Raw genomic sequence first — 22202 nt, 5'->3', positions numbered from 1 at the left:
CCCCCCCGGTTTTTTCTTATTTTTACTATTATTTTCCTTTTTTCCCCTTTTTTTCATTGTTCTGTAATTTTCCCCTTGTTTTATCTTCATTGGTTGAATAGTTCCTGAGAAATCTAATTTTAAAAAAAAAACTCGTTGCTCATCTACTTTGATGTCTGAACAAGGAAATTAGACAAAAGAAAAAAAATTTTATAGTACCTGTAAGTAGCAGATCTCTGTAATTTCTTACACTTCATAAATTTTCATGTTTTATTCATAATAAGATAACCAAATGTTTATTTAAAAGGAATTAAAAAAATTATGAACATTTTATTATAAATCCGAGCTCGCCCTAGCTCAAAGCCGTTTTCCAGTTAACGAACAGGCTCGGGCTGAGCCTCTAATTTAGACTATATATATATATATATATATATAGAGAGAGAGAGAGAGAGAGTATACTTAGTACACTGACATATTATACATGCATACCAATTTTTACTAAAATATTAATTACTTAGATTTGTCATTTGCAATACAAACTGGTGTAATTCTCTCGTTATTTGAATTATATTTGTCTACTCATTTTTTTTCTTCTTTTTGCTGAACACAAACTTCTTCGCTAATTAATCGATTACAAGAGTAAAATAATACTTGACAAACAACCTTGCTCTGAAAAAAGAACGTGTTCATCACCCGTATTGTTTGCCTTTTCCTACACTTCACTTAAATATTGAGTAATGAGTAACATAACTCGTGGTAGAATGAATAATTTCCCCCCAAAAAATGACAAGGTTAGGCGAGTATATAAGCCAATGCGTCGCTCCAAAAAAACTTACGTCGGAAATCGGTGTCCGGGATGACGTTTCCGTGTGACGCTATCTTCCACATCAGGGACAACAAAAAGAAGAGGATTCCGTTTGCAAAAAGTAAACTCCTGTTAATACTTCCGCCCGCACCATTCACTGAGAACTAAAGCGAACAAACCTCCTCAGGTATTTTAGAACTTTTTTTTTTTTCTTCTCCTCTCTGGATGAAACGGGCTATTTCTCCAACAAATTGAGAAGAGCGGATTCTTTTAAAAAAATATCATCTTGGAAGATCTTTACTTACATTTCACTCATGATTGGAGTTGTTAGTTTTCCAGAAGTAAGTTTCTCTTAGTTTTTTGCAGATTTTGTGTAATTACGATTGTTTTTGTAGCGCGATTTGTTTTTCTATTCTTTGTTAGTTGAAGATCTTTTTTTTTAAAATCTATAGTAGTGATTTCCAAAAGGTAAAAACCATGTGGTTGAAAGGTGTACCACGGAACCCTGGGTTACGTTCAAAAAGTGTTCCACGGAACCCTAGGTTCCGTGGAACACTTTTTGAAAAGAAGACCTATTGGGAAAAAGATTAACGCTATTTTATTTAACACTCGAAGCCTTATAATGATAACCTAAGCCTAATAGTATTAGCGAAGCCTAAAAGGGGTTTCGATAGTTAGGATTTTTTTAATGCCAGGAATAAATTTTGAAACCCGCATATTAACATGCGATCGATAAATCATTATTTTTATTCGATTATTTTTATGAAATGAAGATCAAATGCCAGTGGAAAATGAAATAGAAAAGTTCCATTCAAAATTGCAGCCAAAAGTGCGTAATCGCAGCATTTCAATAAATATTTTTTGATTAACACTCTGACGTACATTTTTTTCTCTAATTTTAATTTTTTGTTATTGTCAAGGGTTCTGGTGATATCTATAAAATATTAGTAATTCGATTGGACTAAACACTTTCTGTTTGAGAAACTTTTGAACTGCTCTAGTTTCTTAACTTGAAATTTTTGTTGGCAAATTCGGCTTTTTGAAAATATATAATTACGCCATTTGAGATTAATCTTATGTTTTTTATGATGAATTAAGTTGCAAGTTCTGCAAATAAAATAAAAATAAAACAAATGTCATTAAAAAAAATTAGTGTTCAACTAAGTGATTTGTCCGATGCTGAAATATCCGCACCATTTTTTTTCTTAAATAAAATATTCTTTTTCATGCACACGAAGCTTTTTTTTTCTTAATGAATGATGTAATTTAAGAATATCTCAATGAAAATAATATCACGTTTATTAAAATTCCTATGCTTGGCCTAAAAAAAGATTAAGATAAAAATAAAAATAAATTAAAAAACTGAATATATTAAACTGAATTACCACTCATTTGAGTTTTTTCAGGTGGTTCTCTTGAAAAAAGTCTTGCTAAGGTAGTTTTTTTTTAAATTTACCGTATCAGATCAATAAGTTTTTACTTAAAAAACAAAATTATTGTATATTACTGTTATTTAAACGAAGTCTTCTGAACAATATAGGCAATTATTATTGGTGCTATCTAAGATGTTTTTTTTCTCAGTGTAACATACAATTAAAATTGTTTAAAATAATTTTTCAATGTTTTCAGGGCATTCTTACTGCCCAGAAAATTGGTATGGTTCCCTAATCACTTTTTCAAAAAAAGGAAACATTTTTTTAAACTGTATATTTTTTTTGCTATAATTATTTATTGACTATTTTTCCGTTGTTGTCGAGAAATTTAATTTCTTGTCAGGAGTTCAACCTTGTAACTTCGAATCCAACCCAGATAACAAGAGAACTCCTATATCAAGCATTGGGGTAACCTAGCCTTCGTGGAGGACATTTTGATGTGACTAGCCCGCATTTGCGTTACATGGAGAGGAAAACCACCCACGTAAACCTCTCACGGATATCCCAGCAGTAAAAGAATTATAACACGTGATTCATCTACAACTGAGGATATTTTACGTCATCGTTGTGGTTGGTGCGAGTTGGGAATAGAATTCGTATCAACACGCCAACTCTGGGATTCGAACCTGGGATACCACATTGGTAGTTGAACGCTCGATCCCCTAGGCCATCATGATTCAGTTTATCATCACTTGCTTATGATAAATAATTCCTATCTCTATCAAAATAGATTAATGGTTTAATAATCCCATTAATTGATTAACCCCCTAAATAGATTAATTAATTCCATAATTTATCAGCTCCTATTAAATGCCTTTAAATATTTTTAAAAACTGAATAGTTATTTATAGCATATTTAACGAAAATGAGGTGCAGGCTTTCCAAACTTTAAATTTTAAACCATTTAAGTACAAATTTTTCAAAATTTAAAAACAAGAGCTATCGGCTTTGAAAACTATTGATCTATTTTTCTTTTATTTGATAATATAATACCAAACCAAAGAGAAATAGATCTAAAATATCCTCCCGTTTTTATTTTCTAGTCTCAAGTTATTTCAGTAAGCAAATACCTTTCTTATTTTATTTTACACCGTCGTTGAACAGCCGACCCAATTTTTGGGTTTACGACTACTAATGTTCAACTCCGTAGTCTGGCTATTTTGAACCCAATTCAGAAGACAAAAGAACTCATGGATTAAGCATTGTGAAAAATTTGCCTTCGTGGAGGACTTTTTGATGGAACATTTGCGATACACGGAGAGGAAAACCACGGAAACCTTCCCCAGCTAGCCTGACGGAAAAGGGATTCTAACCCATGATCCGTCCCACTGAGGATACTTTACGTCAGCACTACGGTCAGTGCGGAGTTCATTTCGACCAGTCTTCGCTGGAAATCGAAACCGAGTCACCTCATTGGGAGGCGAGCGCTCTATGCCCTGAGCCACCGTGACGCAAACCTTTCTTATTTGAGAAGTAATTTTTAATTTAAAACAAAAAAGTGCAAATTTGATAGAAAAATCAAAACTGTATGAATTTATTTGTATTTGCTTGTGGCTTCAGCTCTGTTTTTCTTTTATTATAGCAAACTAAAGGTATAACTGGAACAAAAATTTGGAGGAGAATATCGAATATTTCAGCAGCTCACAGAAGGTCAGTTAATATCTCGGATATTGGAAGTATACAACTGAGAAAGGTGAGGTTTAATAAAAATTGTATTAAAAATTATTTTTTGTACCTGAAATTTACGAAATTTCGCTAGGTTTTTAAGATATAATTTTTGTTTCACCGATGAATTCCAAAACGAAAGAATGAAGGAAGCAATATTATATAATCAGTATACTTCTTTCATTGTGTATTCAGTTATTATGCCGGACAATATCAGAATCATAATACCGTGATATAATTCTGATATCGCTCAGGAAATACCAATATTTTACCATATTCATCCCACTTAACTAATGAACATTTTACAAAATATTCAAAAATATTTTCGAAACCCAAATCAGGTTTATTTGCACTCATGATAAAATCGTATCCGATAATTATCGTTATCAAAAATACTTGCTGATTGCACCAATACCTCATAAAAGAGAGAAGACCTCAGCACGGATTAGTATAAACAAGAATTTTGATCCTTTAGTAGTCCAAACTCAATGACATCTTTCATCTAATCCCTCACTACGCAGTGTCGTAGCCAGAGCGAAGTGACAGCTTTTTTTTACAGCTTTGACAGCTTTTTTTTATGTTCGTTACGTCAGACTTGTAAAGTGATCCGTGCCGAGACCTTCTCTCTCTTTGGAGGTGTTGATTGTACTCGAGATTATTTATGTCTCGATAATTATCGTCATTCGATAATTATTGTCGAAACCGTCACAAGGGTTTGCTGGGCTTAGGCAAAACATTTGGCGAGACCCTTTGAATATTCATTTTTTCGGGTTGCCCCAAGGATATATCACTTAGAGCTCCAGATTTTTAACCACATTACTGAATTAGGATTTTTTTTTCCTTATTCAAATTTCATTCCTAAAATTGAACAACTTTTCTTTTTCCAAATTTTTTATTTAATTTTAATTTTATTTTACATATAAATTTACATTAGTAGCCTGAAAAAAGGGGAATTATGTGTTCAAGGGCTCTCACTGAAATAATCATCTAAAAATATTTAAATAAATCATAAGTTTTAATTACAGAATTTTAATTTATACGCCATTTTAAATGAGAAAAATGCTGTTTGTTTGTTTATTTACTTATTTATTTATTTATTCATTCATTCCTAAGACTCGGAGTCTTAGTATTTGGGATCTCTTAGTTTAGGATTCAGAGTCTCCTATAGTCTTAATACTTGAGATTGCTTAGAATCTTAGGATTCAGGATTTTCTAGAGTATTAGTACTTGAGGTCTCTTTGAATCATAGGATTCGGGGTCCTATAGAGTCCTAGGAATACGAGGCCCTTTGCTTTGCTCTGACGACAGCTCTATTTATCATTGTCGGTTATACTCCATATTTATCATAAGATGAGAAAAACACTAAAGGTGTAATAACGTGAAAATGATTTTGAAAATATCATTATCGCGATGTTTAAAAAATATCGATTATATATTGCTCAGCTTTAGAACTCTGTAACGAACTTCTCAGTAAAATGTTAGAAGGTGTTTCCAAATTGCATCACCTGTTTCGCCGAGCTGGCAATGTATTTAAAAATTAATGTAAATTTTTTAATGTAAATTTTTTAATGCAAGTTTTATTTGAGCATTCTATTCTATTATTCCTCGTTAATAAATAATTGTTGAATAACTTTTGTATTATCCATTTCATAAAATAAAAATTACTGATTACAGCGTTGAAAATAACTACTTACAGATTGAATGCAATATTTAGCATTTCATTGTAAAAATGGCGAACTATAAAAAGTGTTTTGTTAAAAGAATTAAAAATATACATTCGGTTTTACTAAAATCGAACTAAACAAATTTTACCTTTACAAAAATTATATTTTTGTTGTCATTTGAAGTAAATCCAAATGTATGAAATTATTCAGTTATTATTTTTTTCTGCGATCATTTTTCCTGTATTTTTATCACGTTTACAAATTTCTTGGTCCTCTACACAAATTCCTGTTTTTTTTCTTTACAATTTTTTATTACTTATCTTTGAATCTCTTAGAATTCCTATGATCTTTATAATTAATTTGCTATTAATACAAATCTTTCTGCATTTTCATGATATTTACACCTTCATGGCCGTTAAAATTATCCTCGTCTATACATATTAATAAACAAACAATTTTGTGCAAATTAAGATCTATCATTTAATCGCTATCTACCCACTCAGATCTATCATTTAATCGCAATCATGTTTTTTTTTCCTTTCAATTTTCCATTTTTTATGAGAAAGGGAAGTGCTTTGCGAAAAAGTGATTCAGCTACATTTGATCAACGTATGTCTGCCGAAAATATTGATACATATCTCGCATGTAAATCATATAAAACATGAATCTATCAGTGACTTAATTGTACAAATTAGGGCCTGTCAAAAGTGCCTTCGTAAACAGGATAAATATTCATTCACTATAAATTATGGTGTCATTTGCTAATAATCCTTTTGCGAGAATTTGTTTTATTCATTTAATTAAGATGTCTAAATTCAAATTGAATAACACCTCACTCAAGGTTACTCGATTTCCCCACTTTTCCCCTGTTGCCAAATCTTACATTTTCCTCATACCAGCATATTCCAACTGAAATGTTCTGGCGTGAATGATAGCGTAGAGGGGGAAAATGTGGTGAGTGAGAAAATTGAGTATCCTTTAGACGCCTATTGTATTTTTTTAAAAATCGAGATTTTGTGAGGCCCTTTAAGTATTAGAGAAATTTTTCATAGTGTTACGGTTTTCTCAACCTCTAGCGTTAACCCAATTTGTCCTTCACAGCGCATGAGCCAAAATTTTCAACAAATCGCAGTGTTGTTAAAGGCTAGAAAAGGTCACTGTTATGGTTAACGTATTACAAAATTTGTACAAAATCTCTCTATTTTCTTTTTCCGGGTCCTTAAGATAAATGATCTCTTAAAATTCCGTTTGATTTATCCCTAATTTAAAACAATCGAGTGTATAGTTTTTTTTAAAATTTTATTTATAAGAACTGACTGTTTAAAATATCTTTTCTTTTGTCATAGTTATTATTTTTCAATTTTTTTTCTTCAAATTTTAAATAATTTTTAAGTTTTTATTAGGCTTAGAGTCTTTAGAAATGAGTAATTTGAGGTTTAAGAATCTTGCTTAGCTCAATCATGTGAAAATTTAGCTTATTTTCTAATTTCATGAGTTTATTTCTATGCTATTAAATCAAATTAGCTGTTCGGAAACACTTTTTAATCGTGAAAAAGAATTGACGAGAATGACTTTCAATTTAGAACGGTACCATGATGGCAGTTATTCTGCATTCTGTATTACGAACCATAATTTTTTTAACTGTACAAAAAATGCATGTTAGACTATAATCGAAATATACCTTTCAGATGGCCATGGAAGTTCTCGAATGGAGCAAAGAGGACATTCGGTTCGTGATGGCCGGCAAGCTTGCCTTCAGTGGGACAATAGACTTCACAAAATCACGTCGAGGTAGAGCCATTAAATTTTCACCAAGCCATGCTTTATTGGCCACGAAAGGAAAACCTAACAGCAATTACAGGCCAGACCAAATACAGGAGACGGGTATACTGTTTCCTCGTAATACAGGCATTGAAGATGCAACTCTACTGCTCATGAAGGAGAAAAATGGCAAATACAGTCTCGCAAGGGTTCGTATCAATCTTACAGTTACTTTTATAGTTACTAATACCGGAAGTATTGTTGCTTCCCATAAGTAACCGGGAATTAGATAAATCATTTAAAAGCAATCTCCTACCTTGTCTTAAAGCTCTTAAGGCCTGAAAGGTAGTCCCGCAGTGTACTGATATCGTAAAGACATGGTTCCCAGTAGAATACCGAAGTCAATCATCACTGGCTGCTGTCAGTAAGCGGGTGGGTGACCACTTTGATCAGCCTGCGTAAAGAGCGAGGTATCGGTCATTGTTAAATTGTTCTACCGTAAAGTCCTCGACTTCGGTCGTTCGGCTACTGAAGTAAGGGAACCATCCCCTCTGCAGAGGATCAAAATTGCGATGGCATGTCTTTGGATCATCCACAGGGATGTTTCCCAGACCATCGCCAATTGTGCAGCTCTAGTGCGACGTACTTTATTTAAAGGACCTACTTTAAACCTGAAAGGCCCATCGTCCTGTTCTGACTAGTGCGATCCCTCTAGTAAAATTCCAACTCAACCAGTTGAATTGGCTTCTCTCATATGTCACTCTAGTTAGTCATGCTGTTTTCGGCTTACCTCTCTTCCTTTTTTCATCTGGTGACCAGAACAATCGATTCTCTCGGTCTCTTTGGCGTGTTTTCTTAATATGTGGCCAATCCAGTGTTATATCTATTGTTAATGGCTTGATACTGGGTTTACAGAACAATTCCACGTTGTTTATTTTGTTCAGTCAGTAAATTTTTGTTATTTTTCTTTGTTTGAAAGGCATCTATTTTGCTTCCCTGCTGCTTCAATGGATTCCTAGTTTCACTGCAGTGTAGTAGAACCGATTTCACAGATACCTTAAATGTTTGCATTTTTAATTTCATGTTTAAACATTTGGATTTCCCTGACTTGAAAAGTATTCCGAAAGTGGTCAGTGCATTTTTTATCCTATTAATGTCCTCGTTTGTACCACCATGATTGCTAAAAATTGCTCTAACGTATGTAAAAGTATTTGTTTCTTCAAAACAAGTACGGTAAATAGATAGAAATGTATGAACTGCTCCATTTTGCTGAGGAAATCAAAACTTCGTTTATTCCAAATTTCAATAGTAGCTACAAAGTTCGCCAACAGATGGCTTTCGGCCTGGTAAAATGATACACAATATTTTCTGCTATATTTCTGTCAGTTTCATCTATATTATTGCATCCTCTGTTCATTTTATTCTTACTTTGTTGCTGTTAACTATGGTTAGTTTGAAAGCTTCATTTAATGGTTTTTCTGAGCCAAAAGCGTCATCTACGGACGAACTTTACAGCTAATTTCGATGTTTTGTGATTAAAAAAAATTACCGTGAAGCTAAAAACACACTTTTATTTGATTTTTCAAAATGTTTGTCATTTCTTGATAGCCACGTCATAATGTACAGTAAAAAAAAAACCGATCACCCTGAATAACTTTTGATCTAATCATTGGCTCTTTACGTTCTAGTACTCAATCTTAATGATTCGAGGGGGTAACCTTCAATTGACTAATAGTTTGTGCAGACGATATTTTAAGTTACGAAATCAGCTACAAAAACGTACTTTTCTAAATAAATATACCTTTTTCTTGATGGATTCGGATTTTTGTCCCACAAAATATGGAGGGTAATCGCAATATGGAAAATCATAATGTGGTAAAACGAGAGGCCAAAATTGGGATCCCTTAATTTCGCCTTATTTGGAGAACATATTAAAGCGAATTGGAAAATTGTGCGCACAATTATAAAACGTTTCTTCAAAGATAATTCCATGGAAAAAATAACTTTTCGTAATTTTTTATTTTTTATTGTTTTTTAATAGCAATTGAAAATATTCCGAATTCTAAGGAATATAATGTTTTAGATCATTTCAAATAATGTAATTTTTCATGGCAAAAGGCAAAATTTGAGTGGAATCGCTTTAATAGTTCCTGATAAATCGAGCTTTAAATATACGACTTTATTAAAATTCAATTTCTCAAGAACTATTCGACTGATTTAATTNAAAAAAAAAACCGATCACCCTGAATAACTTTTGATCTAATCATTGGCTCTTTACGTTCTAGTACTCAATCTTAATGATTCGAGGGGGTAACCTTCAATTGACTAATAGTTTGTGCAGACGATATTTTAAGTTACGAAATCAGCTACAAAAACGTACTTTTCTAAATAAATATACCTTTTTCTTGATGGATTCGGATTTTTGTCCCACAAAATATGGAGGGTAGTCGGAATATGGAAAATATGATCCTCATAATGTGGTAAAAAGACAGGCCAAAATTTGGATCCCTTAATTTCACCTTATTTGGAGAACATATTAAAGCGAATTGAAAAATTTTGCACACAATTATAAAACGTTTCCTCAAAGATAATTCCATGAAAAAAATAGCTTTTTGTAAATATTTATTGTTTTTTAATAACAATTGAAAATATTCTTAATTCTAAGGTATATAATGTTTTATATCATTTTAAATAATGTAATTTTTTATGGCAAAATACAGAATTTGAGTGCATAGTTCCTGATGAATCGAGTTTTAAATATACGACTTTATTAAAATTCAATTTCTCAAGAACTATTCGACAGATTTAATTCTTCAAGTTTTATATTCCGGCTTGCAAAATTACATCCTCTAAAATGTTGTGAAAAATTGAATACCTTAAACAGCATAATTTTTGGACTATTATTAAATAAAAGAATGAAAAATAATAAATATTTACTAAAAGTTATTTTTTGCTTGAAATTATTTTTGGATAAACGAATTTGTAATTGTGTGCAGAAATTTTCTATTCGCTTTAAAAGTTCTCGAGATATGGCTAAATACGTAAAAAGTAAAATGAATAATTAAGGGGTCCAAACTTTGGATTAGTCTTCAGACCAAACTATGAGGACGATATTTCTCTGGTTGCGGCTATAAATATTTTGGGGGTCAAAAATCCGAATCCGTTGAAAGGCATAAGAATGTTTATTCAATCCACTGATTTCGTATCTTAAAATATTGTCTGCACTAATTAATTGGCATATTTGAGGTCACCTCTTGAAGCATTAGGATTGAATCCGAGAACTTGAAGATCAGATCATTAGGTAAAAAGTTACTCAATGTGATCTTTTTTTTCTTCTTGCGTACAGTACAACACTGTTTAGCCACCTGCCCGTAATGGTGTAGAAACAGAAACGAGTTCTGTCGTTAATATATTAAGCAGTTACTATTAATTGTTAAAGATCACCTATTTTTAGATTCCAATAAAACTTTATCAGGTTACTAGTTACATACAATTTTTTGGAGTCCTGAAAAATATAAACTCTGCATTTCGAGTGTGCAGCTATAAAAGAGAGAGACTTTATCTTGATAACAAATATATAGATTTCTACAAAATACCTTAACAGGTGTTGGTAGAAAATTTATGAGCCCATTCCACTTCCTCATGATACCATAATCATGAGTTAAATTTGCATGATTACAATCTATGTCCTCCAATTTCATATCAGACTGATCATTGTTGATAAAACTCATCTCTCTCTCTCTTGCGTTAGTTATTAATTTATCTGTCATTACATATTTAAATTTATATTATAAAATATTTTCTACTTTACGTTATCTGTGTAAATTAATAAGCATAATTAAAACAAAAATATGTAGAACTGTTTGTTGATACTTTGTTTTCTTTTAACCTTTTATTTCTGCCTAACTTATTGCTCAATTTGTATTGCTTTTCGGTCAGAGATTTGTAGCCAGCGTTTATGACTGCTCACTCACTTGATATATCAGTTTTCAATTCCTTGTTGCCAACACGAAAAGAAATTTCATTGGCTTTTTTAACAATGTTTTTGTATGTGTAACATAACATTTTTTATATGACATGCATAAGCATTATTAAATAACATTAATTTTCTTTTAATTTTAAACAGGATCCTCTTCATCTGGGTGTTTGTGTGATAAGTGCTGAGCTTGAAGATGAAGATATCATTGAAATACAAGAATACACAACAAAAGAGTCCATTTTCCTCAAAGTAAAAATGCCTTCTTTACTTGAAACTAATCATGTATTTTCTTCCAATTGATTGTTCCTGAATTGATTGTTCTTGATTCTTCTAATTGATTGTTCCTGAACATTTTTGCAAGGTTTAAAGAGTTTAAACCAGTGCTATTTTAATTTACAATTCAGTTCTATTTTTAAGGAATTAATAATCGTGAGTAAAATAATGCATTTAAAACTGTTATGATATATACTTATAACTTTAATTATTTTAAACCATCGTGTTACGTTTTAGAAGATGTAATTTTCTAAGTAGTCAATTAATGCAAAGTTTAGTAAAGCAATGCATTTTAAACTTTAATTATACTTTCATTTATTTTTAATCTTTCTAAAATATCAGGCTACGTTTAAGAACGCTTAGGTTGCAAAATAATGGATTGTAAATATTAATAATAAATTCTTTTAATTTTAATCTTTTTAAATTATCCAGCTTCTTTTTAGAATACAAGTGTAGTAAAAAAATGTATAGATCGATAAAATAAGATACTTAATACATTCTTTTATTTTCAATGTATCCAAATTATCTAGAATTGGTACATAGTTTTCTGTTAAAAAAACCACTAATAAAGTATCAGAAATTATTGATGTAAAGTGATGAAATATAAAAAATATGGTTTTCTTATAATTTAGTTAAAACATGTAAAAGATATCAAATGTATATTAAAATTTTGTAAAGTTGCTGTTTCAAAATATCGAACTCAGCTTTTATTTATTTTTCAAGTAATTTTCATGCTTTTAACTTTCGCATTACAGTAGTGGTCAAATTATTAGACGCACTGTAAGATTTTATGTAAAATCTTAATTATCAGGTGAAACTATACAGCTTTATTGTTTTTACAAGACTGAAACTGATTTGCACTTGTTTACGTTCGGGTACGAATTTTTTAAATTAGGCGATATATATTATAAATATAGAATATTTATTATATCAGGCATTATATTATTATATTGTAATAATGTGATTAAATTATTAGACGCACTGTAGTGTTTTAATAATTACATGTTTTGCACGAGTTTATATGCAATAATTTTATATTTAAACATACATGTAATGGGTTTTTATTTAGGAGATTTTTTTTATATACATCCTATTTGTATTTATTTTTAACGTATTGCATGACAATGCTAACCAATTGATACACGAACTTAAACAAGCGCAAACCGGTTTTAGTCGGGGGGAAATAATAAAACTGTATAGTATCAGCTGATAATTAAGATTTTACATAGAATCTTATAGTGCGCCTAATAATTTGGCCAGGGACTGTATATCCAGTTCAATTTCCACTTCTGATATTTATATGTTAAAATATTATTTGAGCAATTTTTGTTTAGAAAATATGTTTTAAGAAGTTTGATGTACTAAGATTTGCTCAAAGAAATTTATTGCTGTTTTCACAAATGTACTGTGCGACTCTGCGAAATCAAATTTTATAAAAGTCGTATGTTTAAAATTTGATTTATCAGGAACTGTTCAGCCAATTTTGCCCAAGTTTTGAATTTCGTCATGCAAAATTACATACTTTACAAGTATGCAAAAAATTTTGTTCATTACAATTCAAAATTTTTTAACTGATATTAAATAAAACAATAAAAAATAACTATTTACTAAAAGTTATTTTTTGCTTGGAATTATCTTTGTATAAAGGAATTTTAAAATTGCGTGCGAAATTTTTTTTTATTCGCTTAAAAAGTTCTCGAGATAAGCAAGAAGTAAAATTAACATTAAGGGGTACAAAATCTGGACCGCTTTTCTGACTAAACTATTGTGACCATGTTCCCCAGATTGCTGCCACCCCCTATATTTTTTAGGGGGTCAGAAATCCGAATCGGTCAAGAAAAGGTGTGTTTATTCTGAGAAGGTGCGTTTTTGTGTTTGATTTCGTAACTTAAAGTATCGTCTGCACTTATTAATTAGAATATTTGAGGTCACCCACTCGAGTCATTACGATTGAGTCCTAGAACGTAAAGATCCGATCATTCGATCAAAAGTTATTCAAAAAGTTATTATTATCAGTACGTACTTTTTCGCATTGTATATCAATTCTATTTTCGTGAATAAAAAGTTTTCTGTAGTATCTTTTCCCATTCTTGTGTTAATAGGGAGAGTAGAAAACTATACTTTATATAGTCTTATCATATAGTTTATGACGAATATTGCTTGTGTAGAAGCGTTCTACGGACCAGTTAAGTTTTGCCGTCATGTAATTGAGCAACTTAAAAAAAAATAGATTGTTTTCTGAAAATATATCCTAATGTACTATTATTTGTTATATTGTTGTCACTTAAATCACAAATTTTTGAAAAACTCATTTTTGACTTTACTTTATAACAGTTAATCCAATTATAAGTCGCCTTTAGCTATTTAATAAAACAATTCAATAATAAATAAGGCTTTTTTACGAAAAACATACGATTTACTTAAAAAGTTGGTTTCACTTTAACAGCAAACTAATACTGAAAATATAGAATTTAGCCATTATTTCGCGACCAAAATTTTTCTGCCTTTGCTAAGGATTGCCTATATAGTGCCAGGATATCATAGTGTCAGTTCCATGTGGACTACTTAAACAATATACTTATTGATGTAATAATGTGTATTGCTTTATTAATCCTTCTTAAAACTTTTCACTACAATGATCTATCTGCACTAGAAAGCATTATATGCAATTTCTATAATTAACGTTGAAATTTGAATCAGGATTTTCAGACTGGATTTTAATTTACATTGTACACAACGGTGTTGAAGTTTCCCTGATGAACTGGTTAAAAGTAGATGCTGTTTTAGGTATCAGAAGACAAATTATGATAGAAGTGAGTGTACCATAATTGTAGCGCTCAAATAAAAGATTACACCTTAGTAACTTTAGATCTAATGATCGGATTTTCACGTGCTAGGATTCAATTTGCAAATGATGTTTTAAAATATCAGATACAAAAACGTACTTTCTCTGAATAAATGTACATTTTTTCGACAGAATTAGTTTCTTTACCTTCAAACTCTGGTTGTTGCCGTAATCTGGAAAATTTGGTAATCTGGAAATGTAATTTAGGCAAGAGTGTCATCGAAAGTTTGGATCTTTTAATGTTTATTTAACTTTTTGCGTTTTTTTAATCCGTCGGGGGGGGGGGGGTCTGTTTATTCAGTGAGTAAATGCATTCTTGTGTATGACTTTGTAACTTAAAACATAGTCTGCATTAATTATTTGGCCTATTTAATATTAAGCTCTGGAATTATTAAGATTGTGTCCTAGTACGTGAAAATCCGATCATTAGATCAAAAATTGCTGAGATGTTCCTTTTTTTTATGCGCTGTACATATTTATATCCCATATTCGCTGGACGATATCACTAAAATTAACTTAACAAGCATTGTATTATAAATGTTTATATTGTATTGTATTATAAGTATCGCACGAAAAAAAATTGAAGCTGATACTTAAGGAGTGGATTTTAGTTTTAAATATTTTTGGAAAATAATCCAATTTTAAGTCCCAAAATGTTATTTTCTTAGTATATCCGTTCAGGTTTAGTTTCATTTTCATTCCTAAAAAAATTTATTTTAAGAGAAAAAACAATATTTATTTATAAATGTTTACATAAATGTTTACATATATACATAATACATGTGCGCATCCTGCATTGTATCAAAAACGTGTTTCTCTTTAAATTATAAATAACAGTTTTTTCCTTCTGAATTTTGTTAATGAAAAAAATGTATTATGTGACTATATAATATAACAACTAAATTGATATAAAGATATCGAAAGTAGTATATTAATATACCAAACATAAAAATTTGAAAGGTTTATAAAAAAATTGTTATTGCGTTTGATGCTGATTATTTATTACAGGCTGAATGCAAGACTGACACAATTGAGTGGCTGAAACAATTAAGGTACCACGCGAAAGACCTTGGAGCCTGGAAGAGACGACGAAATGCATTAGCCAACATTATGATTAATGGCATGATACGACAGCAATAACAACTCTCTCATTTATTCATTCCAAGCCTTAGTGTTGTTCTGAAATGGCAAAACAATTAAACCTTATATATATATATATATCAGGCATTANATATATATATTACTTTTAGTGTGATTATTTAATTTTGCATGCTGCCTTTAACATGTGTTTAGAATGTTGGTCAAAAATGAGGTTAAAAAGGTATTCAATTTAATATCTAAGCAGAGGAAAATGCTATCAAAATTTGCCTAATCACTAGTGAGGAAGGTGGTATGAAAAATCAAAATCAGTTTGATTGCTTGTTGAAACTTGAAGTTCTTTCAAATCGTTTTTTTACGGCAATCAAACAGGTTTGATGTTTTCAGTCTTACCTTCCTCTTAAGAATTCCTTACCTTCCTCTTCGAACAAACAAAAACGCTATCGAAATCTTACAAAGCATTACTGAGGAAAGTAAGACTGAAAACATTCAGACCTGTTTGATTGCAAACAAAAAGAGAGTCTTTCGAAAATGGTGTATTTTCGAAAGACCCTCTTTAGAAAGATATCAACTCCAAGTTTCAACAGGCTATCAAACTATTTTCTTTGCTTTTCATGCCATCTTTCTCGCTATTAATTTGGAAAATATCGATGGCATTTTCCTCTTCTTCAATATTAATTTGCAATTCCTAATTTGTATGATTTTTATTACTGCATTTTTGATAAATATTCTAAAAATACATGTTAGGAATTCGTTATTTGGCTCAACATATAAATATTCTGACATTTATGACTTCTGCTATTTCGTAATTTTAATACAAGCTTAATATTATTTATTTATAATCTTTATTTTAAACAAATAAAAAAAAATATCTGGTATAATTAATAAATATTAATTGCTGAGTTATTCAATAAATAATTGCTTGTTCCCTAAAAAATATTTCATAATTAATATTTAAAAATGTTTTGCCATTTAAAACAATCCATTATGTCATTTATCATTTGTAGATATCTCATTGAAATTGTTGTTTCTATTCCCTCTGTGAGGAATTTTGTATAACTAAGTTTAATAGAATGTGCAATCTAACCACATGAATGAGAAAAAAAAACAACTTAAACTAGCAAATAATTTAGTTTAATCTTGTTTAAATTAATTATCACTTCAGTTATGCTTTTGTTAATATTTCTACATAACGACATTGTAGGTTGTGGGATTGTAAATTTATAAAATGGTCATTCACATGTTTCAATTCCCGTCCTGTCAAAGGTGATTTATGAAGTATCTTTGGCATCTAGATGTTATTATTTTTTTTTCAGTTGTCGCATTTGTACATTTATTATTATTTCAATGATGTTGAATTGAGACATGTGAAAGAACCATGTCTTAAAAAAAATTTTCGAATTGAAGATGTCACGACTCATGTCGTATCTAGTCTGTGATTTTTATTGGCGAAATTTTCTGAACACATGATGTTTGGCGACTTTACTTGGAGCATTTAAAATTGAATAAAATCTGCTAACTATTATGCGCTTATGTATTATTATTTTTACAGTAGTTTTTCAATTTTGTTTATCACATATTTGCAAATATTTTAATGTTTGATGCTATTAGGGGAACTGGAAAGTAATGTCATCTCAACGCATTAAATATTCGTTAGCCTTAAAATCCAATTCATTTTTTTTAATCCATTTCTATTCATTTTCGATCTGGCATTGAAATATTGTTGCTAACGAGGATGAATACATTATTTATTAAAAATAAAATCTTGATAGCAATTATCAAGTGCACCAAAACTACATTACTTTCTGGTCCCCCTAATATTTGCATATTAAATATATCAAAATAAAACGCATTTTAATTTTGAAAAATTATTTACATATTTCTGCAGTTTAAAAGTGTGAGAAAATTGTTACATGCTTTTATACATTTCAATCCACCGAGAAAATATAAATGAAATACGGCAAAGTTATTCAAAATGATACGAGTTAACCTCTTAATGTGGAATAGACACCGATTTCAATTTTTTTAAATATATTTTCTTCTAATTCTCTAATTACAAGCAAAAATGTATTTTAATATTTTTAATTATAAAACAAAAACAGTCTAATAGGTACTAAAAAATTTGGTAGGCTATCGGAATTACATTTGCACAAAAATATAAAATCCAAATAAAAAAAATAGTTTGAAAACAAATTCATTCACATTCAAATTGATTTGAATGTGAATGAATTTGTTTTCAAACATTGAAAACAAGTTCATTCAATTCATTGATTTTGTAAAATAAAGAAATTTCAATCATGTTTCTCTATTAAATCTAAATAGCTGCAAATTTGAAAAAAATTTTGAAAGATTTTACCTTTAACGCAGAAAGAGACTCAGGTGTTTCACCCTGTATTTCATTACCAAAAATAATTAAAAGGATGAAGATTATATTTTTCACTTATTTTAACCTAAATTAATACAAAATAATAATTAAAAAAAACTATGAAAAATATGCTTAAAAAAACTTTTACGTCAAAAGGTTAATGCTTAAATACTTTTGCAAAAAAAAAAATACACCCTGAAAAAGTTTGATTTAAAAATCTAATTTTCACTTACTAAAAATGCAGTTTTTCAACAATCAAAATGTGGTAAGGGTTACCCTAATCTCTGAAGCATTGTATCTTCATTGTATCTGTTCTACTTTTTGGTTGTTTCGTTGCATTTATAAAACTCATTAAGTTAATAAATAAATCTTTTTGCTCGTAAGTATAAAATTTCTGTAACTGGAAACAATTTGTGAAAAAAAAAATTTATAAATATTTGTTTTTTATTTTACTAAAATAAAATTGAATACGATTATTAAATAGTATTTTAATTACAAAACCTATTAAACAGTGGACAGTTGATTAAGACACGATTCTCAGTATCAATTGGAAGTCAAGCATCATTGGCTTCATTTAGTGGGTGGCATCACTTTGATCAGCCTGCAAAGGGACCGAGGATGTGCAGAATCGCCCCGTGAAACTGTTTTACTGTAAAGTGCTCCACTTCACACGCAGGTCGTTATACCAAAGCGGGGGAGCAATCCTCTCCGCAGAGGATCAAAATTGTGATGGCATGTCTTCGGATCATCTTTAGGGATTTCTAGACCTAGCTAGTTTCCTAGACCGTCTTCAATAGCCCATTATGAAGCTCTAGTATGACGTAGATAAACTACTACTATTACTAATCTAATAATTGAATGAAATCGCTTCAATATTTTCTGTATCTTCTTAAATACGAATTTTCATATCTCGAAAACTTTCCGACCGATTACGTTAAAAACTTCATATTTTATCTTTAACGTTACATAATTTACGATTAAAAAAAACGTGAATACCTTATTATTCAAATTCTTTATCATTGTTGAATTTCATACTAAAAGTAATATGAACATTCTCTTTTGATTGCAATTATTTTTGAGGAAACTAGTTTTATAATTTTGTAAAATTTCTGCTTACGATTTGCTTGAATAGTTTCAGAAATTGTGTCAAAAAGAACTATTAGTAAAATATTTACAAAAGAGCATATAAATATATATCATATAGCCTTCTTTGCTATATTTAGCTAAATATTGGCCCTTTTGGGCCCTATATTTTGCTATATTTCAGTTTTTAAGTATTTCTAAGAGATTGACATAACACTTACAAAATCTATAAAACCTTCTTACGGATTAAAAAGATTGTTGTTTTTTAAATCCAAAAACGTAATCTGCCACCTCATAAAAATGAAGTTTTTGATTAAAAAAAGTATAAAAATCGTTTGCAAATCAGAAAATAAAAATTCGTCTGCCAATCTTAATTAATGAAATTGTCTGCTAACTGTAAATATAAATGCATCCTAGTGTAAAGAGAATAAAAAGTAAAAGATGATTTGTATTAGAAATTTTACTTATTTATTACTTTAATTATTTCAAGTTTAAAAAAATTTTTTTGGCAACCTTGGCTTCACAATAGAAATTTTTATCTTGTTATTAGAGAACTGTATCGCCAAAGCTGAAGGAGAAGCCTTTGAAAATCCCCTTTTTACTTTTTAACTAGAATTTATTTTTCGTTGTTGAACATTTTTTCTGAAATTAAAAAGCCATACAGAAACTTCTCAATCATAAATAAAGGTAATTTTCTTATCATGCTTGTTATTTATCAATTATTGTACCTTTAAAAAAAATTACTGGTGTTTTATATACTAAAATTACTTTTTCTAAAATTATAATTTATTTTTTATTCTAAAGAAACATGAAATTTTTTACATACAAATTGATTTTAGTCTATACAAATTTTTAGATTAAATGATGTACCTTTTTCGATCAGTACAAAACGGTTTATTATTTTCAGGTTTATAAGTATTGTCTCTTGTTATATTTCACTTTAAAATACAATTGTGAGCCATTGTTTTGATTTCGAGTCATACAATTACATTGGGTGTTTAGTTAATTAGCATTAAATCTGAAACATGGCAGTTTCTTTCATAGAATAATTACCTTGGTTATACATAAATTCCTTGATGAACAATGTGCAAATTTTTTCGTAATTTTATGTTTTATGTTATAACCGGCATTGAACAGCCGGTCCAACTCTGAGTTTACGACTATCAATGTTCAACTCCGTATCCTTGTAAGTGTGAATCTACCCCAGAAGACATAAGCATTGAGACAAACTAACCTTCGTTGAGGTCTTTATTATGGAACCAAACTGCATTTACGTTATAGCATGAGGAAAAACACGAAAATTACCCATGGCTTGCCTGGCGTCAAGTGGATTGTAATCCATGATTTGTGTAGTATTTTAGTTTAGGTTCACTCTTTACAACTCATCAAACTCACTTGATTCAAGGGAAGGGGGGAACTCTACAACATGGAACCAAAACTCTACAACATGAACTACCGTAATAGAGGAGACACTAGTCACGTTTTCGCCTCCTTACCAGGAAATTTTTTAATTTTTGATTCAGTACTTCGACTGATATTATTTTTTTCTTCAATGTTTCAGTACATGTAATTGAAAAGTTCTTTAATATGTACTTGTTGCGTGACACCAAAATACAAGTCATGTGCCATAGGTTTACCATCTACGGCTTAGAGATTTAAGCAAATATACAATATTACATTATTTAATGATTTCAATTTCGATTAAAATATAATTTTGTTTTTAATAAAAATAATAATTCTATCAAAAACTAATTTCTAAACTGTGGAATTTTTGTGAAGAAATTTTTAATTTTTTAAATTTTTGAGAGTGTTTTTAAATTGAAGAACTTCATGGAATATTCCAAAAAAATATTTTTGAAATAAAGAATTGAGGTATTTCTGGGCAAAATCTTAGTTTGGGTCTACCACTGAGGATATTTTACATCTGCACTGTGGTCGATGCGAACCGAGTGTGGAATCCGCATCGACCAGGGGGCACTATTACCAGCTTCACGGAATCTGATTCCGATCGAAATGAAACTCTCGTGACGTCATAAATCCGTGAATGTCAGTTAAGTCGTATTACGAGCTCTTGATTCCGCTCGGAACTAAATTCCGATGCGAAATTATTACGAATCCCATTCCGGCAGGTTTAAGAGTAAGCGAAATCTAGATTCCGATAAGAGTTTGTTTATTTCAGTGAACAAAATGGCGCTGTTTTCCGTCATACAGCCAGCTATTGCTGAAGAGAGTGATCGAAACACTATTAAGAGAAAGATCTATCGGCTTAAAAGATTTTGGGTATTCCAATATCCCGACAACAAAATTTAGAAATTAATTTAGATTGGAAATTAGTTTTTTTTTAAATGGTGTTACTCATAGGCGAAATTCAGTAGTGGAAATGAATAATATCGGATTGTGGAAATTAATAACAAAAGCTACATAAAAAAAATATGTACAAAAAACAATAGAATCTTAGCTAAAAAAAGGAATTACCAAAGTTAGCTATTAGAATTTCCTATATTGTTTGAAATATGCATGTGTGAAGATTTTACTATCGACTGCGTTATCCTTCAACTATCTTATGGTACTTTAAGATGGATGCAAGTTAACATGTCTTATATAGTAGTGATTTGGTATTTAATATTTATAGTGGTAATTACGCCAGATATGCCGGTAAGGCTTCCTTTATTTTAATCTGGATTGTTTTCTAGGTATTCCACAATCATTGTTTGGAGGCGAATATTAATTTTTGTACGTGAAGCCATTTGAAAATACTACGTTGTAATTTCACTCTACACTACTCTCTATACTTCAAATAAACACAAACTTGGCTTTTAGAACACAAAATTGTTGAAAATGTATGAATTTTTAAGCTTTCAGTTCTAAGTTAATGCGATTTTAACTCGCATAGAAGTAGAGAATACAAACATATCGTTGCCAGATTAATAAATTAGAATTATAATAATTTTCTAATTGGTCAAAGTTAGCCCCGCCTACAAACTTCAATTTCACCGGAATCGTGTGGAATGGCGATTTCGATTCCGGATTCCGATATGCTCATGTTACGGCAAAGTGGGTTTTACGAAATTGGCAATCCGATGAAAGCTAGTTTCCGATCGGAATCGTTTCCGAGCGGAATAAGTTTCGATGAGTTGGTAATAGGGCCCCTCAGCAATCGCTGGGATTAGAACCCGATTTACCTCATTGGAAGGCGAACGCTCTGTCCCCTAAAACACCACTGCTCAGTCTATGAGTATTTTTTTTATAACC

The 22202-nt window shown here is 30.3% G+C and overlaps 1 protein-coding gene and 1 long non-coding RNA gene across 2 annotated transcripts in view; one reads left to right on the top strand and one right to left on the bottom strand.

Moving 5' to 3' along the window:
• Positions 1-1000, bottom strand: part of LOC122269334 (uncharacterized) — a 9216-nt gene extending 8216 nt beyond the window's left edge. The window contains exon 1 of the long non-coding RNA XR_006225124.2: positions 816-1000. This is a non-coding gene — a long non-coding RNA (uncharacterized lncRNA). The remainder of the gene's footprint in view (positions 1-815) is intronic.
• The window catches only part of LOC107447826 (uncharacterized), a 124533-nt gene extending 108914 nt beyond the window's left edge, over positions 1-15619 (top strand). Inside the window, exons 13-16 of the mRNA XM_043041886.2 lie at positions 3800-3910; positions 7235-7516; positions 11434-11535; positions 15413-15619. Coding sequence (XP_042897820.1) covers positions 3800-3910; positions 7235-7516; positions 11434-11535; positions 15413-15544 — 627 coding nt within the window. The 3' untranslated portion in view covers positions 15545-15619. The remainder of the gene's footprint in view (positions 1-3799; positions 3911-7234; positions 7517-11433; positions 11536-15412) is intronic.
• Positions 15620-22202: the final 6583 nt, after the last annotated feature.

This window comes from Parasteatoda tepidariorum, chromosome 7 (genome assembly GCF_043381705.1).
Source record: "Parasteatoda tepidariorum isolate YZ-2023 chromosome 7, CAS_Ptep_4.0, whole genome shotgun sequence".
Classification (NCBI taxonomy): domain Eukaryota; kingdom Metazoa; phylum Arthropoda; class Arachnida; order Araneae; family Theridiidae; genus Parasteatoda; species Parasteatoda tepidariorum.
This window is presented reverse-complemented; position numbering and strand designations above follow the sequence as displayed.